Source organism: Simochromis diagramma, unplaced genomic scaffold, assembly GCF_900408965.1.
Source record: "Simochromis diagramma unplaced genomic scaffold, fSimDia1.1 OVJJ01000685.1, whole genome shotgun sequence".
Lineage (NCBI taxonomy): Eukaryota > Metazoa > Chordata > Actinopteri > Cichliformes > Cichlidae > Simochromis > Simochromis diagramma.
The window spans coordinates 10,243,760-10,250,539 of record NW_024387477.1 but is presented as its reverse complement, the minus strand read 5'-3'; the positions used below and the strand labels follow the sequence as shown (position 1 = coordinate 10,250,539).

The 6,780-nt window shown below is 36.1% G+C and overlaps 1 protein-coding gene across 1 annotated transcript; it reads left to right on the top strand.

Annotated features, from left to right (window-relative positions):
• Nucleotides 1–3,019: 3,019 nt before the first annotated feature.
• On the top strand, nt 3,020–6,315 carry LOC120723859. The gene is made up of 5 exons (XM_040015639.1): nt 3,020–3,201; nt 4,052–4,194; nt 4,283–4,654; nt 5,875–6,010; nt 6,105–6,315. Exons 2-5 carry the CDS (start codon nt 4,140–4,142, stop codon nt 6,154–6,156), a joined length of 615 nt encoding a protein of 204 aa, XP_039871573.1. The 5' UTR covers nt 3,020–3,201; nt 4,052–4,139; the 3' UTR covers nt 6,157–6,315.
• The last annotated feature ends 465 nt before the right edge of the window (nt 6,316–6,780 follow it).

Here is a 6,780-nt window from a genome sequence, read left to right as displayed (position 1 = left end):
TGCCATTAAAGACTTATCTGGGAGCACAGTATATGACCCTGAAAGAATAAACAACACTTTTAGGGATTTTTATAAAATTTCATATTCACCAAAAAATGAAACTGATTAGTTTCTTGGCAACGTAGCCCTTCTGAAATGACCAGACAGTCAAGTAACAGCAGTGGATTCACCGCTGACATCTGGTGAACTCCAGGAAGCCCTGAGAAGTATACCCAATAATAAGGCTCCAGGTTCAGATGGATTTCCAGCAGAATTCTACAAAGAATTCGGGACAATTCTGGCACCAGTATTCCACAGAATGTTGCAGGAAATCAAGGAAAATAGCAAACTACCACCAAATATGAATTCTGCCAACATTATCTCCAAAAGTTGATTCTGTTCATCTGGACGTAGCGTTTTCAGTGGGAGAAACGTTTCGTCACTCAAGCAGGTTTCCCCAATTTTACCCTACGTCCAGATGAACAGAATCAACGTTTGGAGATTTACTTACCTGGATGATTGAGCATGCATCAAGACATGTCTGCCAACATTAGTCTTCTACTAAAACCAGGCAAAGACCCTGTATTACCCACCAGCTATTGTCCAATATCCCTTATTAATGTTGACCTTAAAATAATCTGCAAAGCTCTCTCAGAAAGATTAGGGAAGATAACTCCCCCAATAATATATCCTGACAAAACTGGTTTCATAAAAGGTATGTACTCATCAAATACACGTAGACTACTTAATTTGATAGACTATTAATGTTTGCATTTGACAGAGTTAACTGGAAAATTTTATTTGCAACTCTACACAAATTTGGTTTTGGAAACTCTTTCATAAACTGGTTAAAAATATTATACAATTCCCAACAGCATGTGTCAGGACAAATGACCAAACATCCGACAATTTCTGTCTCCAGAGACAGGGATCGCCACGCTCCACTTCAGACCACATCAGATGGCTATTGCGATTAAAGGTATAAAATGCAAGAATGTAGAACATAAAATTAGTCTTTATGTGGATGATGTGTTGCTTTTTCTCCAAAACTCACAAACCACTCTCACTGAGGTAAATGCATTAATAAACTCTTTCTCAAAAGTTTCAGATTATTCGACAAACTGGTTAAAATCTACAGTTCTTCTGATTAATTGCTCCTTCTAGTTTCTTTAAAAGTGGGATGTTGTTTGGATTAGGTTAGTTAAATCTGCAAGATTAGTAGAGACATTAATACCTAAATATTTATATTTGTAGATTGCACTGGGATAGAAAAAGAATTATGGAAGACTCAAATCACTAATGGGATCGAAGGGTCGCCACAATAAAAATGATGGTCTTGCCAAGAATCAATTTTTTATTTTCGATGATCCCAAGTAAACCACCACCAGACTGGTTTAGCACTCTGGAACTGTTCATTTCTAAATTCCTTTGGAAAGATAAACCCCAGCGTATTAGTTTTAAAATGCTACAAAGGGCCAAGGATAACGGAGGACTAGATCTGATATCAACACTACTTCTTAGCCAACAGCCTACAATCATCTCAGGATGGTTAAAACATACCCTCTTACGAGCCCTGGCCAGACGTAGAACAGCCACCATGCGATAATATAGAGATTTCAGACCTACCATTCATTAGCTCAAACATCAAATGACATGTAGCAACCTCAAGGACTGACATAGGGACGATGTAGAGCAGGGGTGTCAAACTCAAATATACAGTGGGCCAAAATTCAAAACTGGAACAAGGTCGCGGGCTAACATTAATATTTATTGAAAAAAAAAAATCTTCCTCCAGATTTAAGAATGAATCTTTTCTTATGGACTCAAACAAGTTTCGCTGAAAAACTGAATATGGAACAAGCAAAGCTTAATACTAAACAATATATACATTAGCTGTATAATACCAGTAGGCCAGCTCTAATAATAATTTGGTATGGCCAGAGTGTGACACCTATGATGCAGAGTTATAAAACCCGTGAGCACTACTTACCGACGAAAACAACAAAAAAAATCATCACATCAAAATGCACTCTTGTACTTGGTGTCAATCAATCAAAAGTCATTAATCACAGAAAATAAAACATTTACAGTACACAAACCTCGTGAGCTGACATCCAGGAGGGGATAATATTCCTTTATGATCTTATTATCTTCTTCTCCATCTTCTTTCTCACTTATTTCTTCTCTTTCTCTAACTTTGAACATTACTTTCTCTATGTGTGGAGCTAACCACGAGCTGCAGCATGCAGACACCTGTTGCGCTAGCAAAAAAGTATTTGGGTGGAGACCCAAACTGCAAACAACTGTACCCTCCATAATTCACCACCAGAGGGTGCAAAAGAGCAAAATCTGGACATACAGCTCAACAAAACATCAAAATTTAAAAGACTGTTACATCACATATATGCTTTAAAAACCAAAGGGTGCTCTGGATCTGGTCCAGTGGACAGGGCTGTGCCAGGTGGCATTTGTGCAGGTAAAAAAGGCTGTCTGTGGGGAGCCGCTGGAATTTAGGGTCACCTGATCCAGCCCTAATTATATGCTTTAGCAAAAAGGAAAGTTTTAAGCCTAATTTTAAAATTAGAGATAGACTCTTGTCTCCTGAATCCAAATTGGAATCACTATAAGACAGAGGAGCACATTACAAGCCTGATACTTGCAAACCTAAAAATTTCAGTAAACTTAAAAAGTTTTACATGGAAACAACTGTGGTAGTTTCTGTGTAATAAGCAGGACACAGCGCTGCAAAATGCAAAACTGCCAGTTTCTATTTAATAACATATGAATAACCTATTAAAGTTTGTATATAAGAATATCATAGAATGGAATAGAATACTGAAACTCCTACAAAATGTAAATCAAAATTTTATCCTCAATATATGTTGAACTGGTTGTGACATTACATTCTGGCAGAGTAAAAACCTATGAGATGCCCACCCAGCTGGGTATGCCCATGTACATTCATACATCTTGGTGTTCATAGATCTAGCTGTCGATTGTATTTTTAGGGCAGAATAAGAAGAGGTATGCAAAATAAAAGTCAGCGTAGCCTCAGTGTCTATAAAAGCCCTGGACCACACACACAGTTCCATCTCTGTTCTGTAATGCAGGAAGTACCCATACACGGGTCTTTTTTTTTTCACAGATGAACTTTTCTCACTTCCAGCTGAGCACTTGCATGTTACTTTCTTAGCCTGTGCTGCTATGTGCATCCATTCAAATGTAAGTAAGCTAATTACATCCTTCTTTTCCCTGACGAAACACAGATTTTCTTGATTCTTTTTTTATTCATGTTCACCATCACTCTTTGTTCTTACTGAAAACATTACAAAGTGAAGATTTGTAATGTTTGCTTCCATTGCAGAATCATGCCGTGTTTATTTATATGTTTATTTATTTTACTATATTCACAGTGACATTTCAAATCTTGTTATGTTATTACACAGTTTTTCTATCCACAGGTGACTTACCACTGGGAATATAATTTACAGTTTTATCTGTGCTTGTTACCAAATACTTGTGAGTTGTGTAGCTGAAATTCTCATATTGAATTCAGCCTCTTTTGGTAGATAAAAGGCTCCTTTGTTTGTTGGACAGCATTGCCTCACTGTTTCATGTTGTGCTAATGATTTGCATCCTTTTAATAAGCTGCTTTTTCACAGGTTGCTTACATTTTATTCTTTCTACATCAGTTCGCTCCCTTCATTTCAGAAAGAAAAAACCAAACATAAAAAGACATCTGTCATAGACATTCTGTAAAGACTGTTATGCAATAAAGCTCTCACCACAGGAACCTCTAGACTATTTGTAACTTAACTTATCACTTCAGATGTTGCACGTTTTTTCTCAAAAGTAAACGTGAAGAAAAAATAGTGTGTGCCTGACACACATTTGAAAGTGTGTATTGTTTAGATTCAGTTTTGTGTATTTAATTACAAGAGCAAGGGGAAAATTGTTTTTTCGCATTTGATGGATATTTCTTGAAATCAGGTCGCTACAACACGTAGACATGCAGTTCATTTCCTGCTGTTGTGAAAATAACCTGTCTATATCATTTACTGTTTCCTGTCAGTTAGGACTCAGGTTTGCAGCAGATTTACATCCAGATTTGTACATAATTCTCTAGAATCGTTGAAAGATTGAAACCACAGTGTGGGTGAATGAAGAGCATGGAACAGTTTTTTATTATTGTGCTACTAGCAGGAGGAACTCAAGGTAAGATTGTCCTCATAAAGAAGCCAAACATTCACATTTGTAGTGTGAATAATTTCACCTCATGTTCTATTAAATGTGTTTTTTCCAGCTCTCATTCCAGTCGATGAGACCACATGTGACCTCAGGACGAACACATGTCCATGCTCTCCTCTTCTTAAAGGAACTGTGTATATCCAAGTGATGACTGATGCTAGTGGCCGTGAAGTGACATGTTTGAAGATGCTTCCCACCGTGAATATAATTGTGTTCAATCTGAAGAAAGAAACAATAACAATAGAAAAAGAATTTAACAACAGACTACAGTTTCTAATCAGGAATGGGACAATCAAGATCACAAACCTGAGGAGGAATGATTCAGGTCAATACAGCATTGAGGTCTTTAATTCAGGTGGAGTCCGAGAGAAAAACATTAATTTCACCCTGGATGTTAAAGGCAATGACAAGGCTGAAAGCAAGTTATGTAAGTTACTCTTTATTGAATAGTGTTGATGTTATTATAAAGATAATCAGACATGTAACTGTTAAACTGTTAAACACAGTACACATCACTTGTGCAACAAATGATAGAAGCAGAAATGCAGAAAAACATATGGAAAGAAAGATGCAAGTGTACAGTGAACAGTCTATGCTGATATAGTATTTGTCTATGTATAGGTATTATTGGTTATTTAGCCACACATGGGCTGCTATTACTTTTTATGATTTAATAATCTTTTATTTCCCAGTAACTACACTTTAACTACCACCTACACTTTAAAGGCACACTGAAACTTTCCACTTGGTGATAGAATATCCTGAGCTGCACTGTATGACCATATTAACCTATGACATGTATGCCTTATAATAGAAGAAGAATCCTTTTTATTGTCGTTATGTATATATATACACACATATACACACACACATGCATATAAGCACAAAGAAGACACTATTAAAAGCACACCGTCATACTAAGACAGGGGACACTTTCTGTTGTCACTCTGTAGAAGTTCATAAGAGGCAGAGAAGCGAGTCCAGTCCGTTTTAGCTTCCTGGGGAATAATAGCCTTTGTTTGGCTTTCATCACAAGGTGGGACGTGTTCAGGAACTGGGTCAGGTCAGATGATGACCTGTTTCATATTGGGATCTTCTATGTTGCAAACAGGGTTGACAACATTTTACATTTACTTTGAATTTTCATTTTAGCCAAAGCCAAATAAAAACATGTAGGTAATACTTCATCATACCTTGGTTAATAAGTTAGTAAAGTCATAGTCAAGTACTTTTAAGTTAATTTTTATTCAATAAAAATTATAATGTCACAAAAAATTAACAGATTTGTAAACATCATCTAAACTGTTTTTATAACATAATAGTAGCGTTAAAACAATGTTAATAAACTCTGTCTACAGCATCTATAAATATTGTACAAGTTTGTTGAGCTCATGGGTAGACCGGCAGGGAGGAGGAGGAACCTGGAGGACCACGCTACACGTTTGAGTGTTTTCCCCCATTGTTCCAGTTTTCTTTCACCATCTCTTTATTTAGTTTAAATAATAGTTTAGTGTGTGGGGGTTGTGCCCAAACGTTTATATATTTACAGTTAGTTAACCATAATAATACCAAAGTCTTACCAAAGTTTACGCTTGAATAAATTGTAAGTACTGTACTTATAATTATCACTGTGTTCTCTTCTCTCAGCACACAGTTTTCCTTACCTGAGGCTAGTCTTTGCTGCACTGGGATCTCCCCTGATAGCAGTGTCATGCTGTGTTGTGTATCGGGAACTGAAGCATCTTAAGAAGACTTCTAACAAGGCGGCCCATGATCAAAAGAGGTTGATATACAATTACATCATTTCAGTGCCATAATTTGATGGGTAATTGTAAAAGTATTTATTTTGCTATAATTGATTTTTTTTTCTTTCACAGCCTCAGGTGTGAAACAGAGAACATAAACCTTAAGTGTGAGTCTGAGCTTTAGTGAACTGAACTCACTCATGATCAGCACTGGACACTGAACTGAGGATCAATGAAAATGAAAACAGTTAGGAGGTGACTGTGGAAGTTTCATATTGTATCAAAAGCAATTTAAAAATGTTATGCTTGCAGCTTTGTAATCATATTTTGGAGATCAGATAAGAATATATAGTCATGTATATTATCCTGATTCAAAATTCCTTAAATAACAATAAAAACTTTGTAAATGAATGGGAAGTCTTTTTCAGTGAGTTAGTAGGGATTAAAAAAATAAAAAAAGTATATTTATAAACATATATCTATATCTATATCTATCTATCTATCTATCTATATATATATATATATATATATATATATATATACAGTGTTGGGAAGGTTACTTTTAAAATGTATTCCATTACAGATTACAAAATACATGCCCCAAAATGTATTCTGTAACGTATTCCGTAACGTTACTCGATGAGCGTGACGTATTCTGAATACTTTGGATTACTTAATATATTATCATGCTGTTTACAACTACGTGAATGTACTATTGCTGTGTGATTTATTACTGTTACTGAAGGTCCTCGGCTCCGAACCGTAGTAAAGGGACCTCTGGCTAATACGTCGGGTTCCGTGTCGGGCT

What these genes read in the sequence shown, in the direction of transcription:
- LOC120723859 (XM_040015639.1), top strand. Translation starts at nt 4,140, where the DNA reads ATGAAGAGCATGGAACAGTTTTTTATTATTGTGCTACTAGCAGGAGGA. An exon ending in CAAGGCTGAAAGCAAGTTAT is followed by an intron (nt 4,655 to 5,874) that starts GTAAGTTACTCT and finishes CTCTTCTCTCAG; the next exon opens with CACACAGTTTTCCTTACCTG. An exon ending in GCGGCCCATGATCAAAAGAG is followed by an intron (nt 6,011 to 6,104) that starts GTTGATATACAA and finishes TTTCTTTCACAG; the next exon opens with CCTCAGGTGTGAAACAGAGA.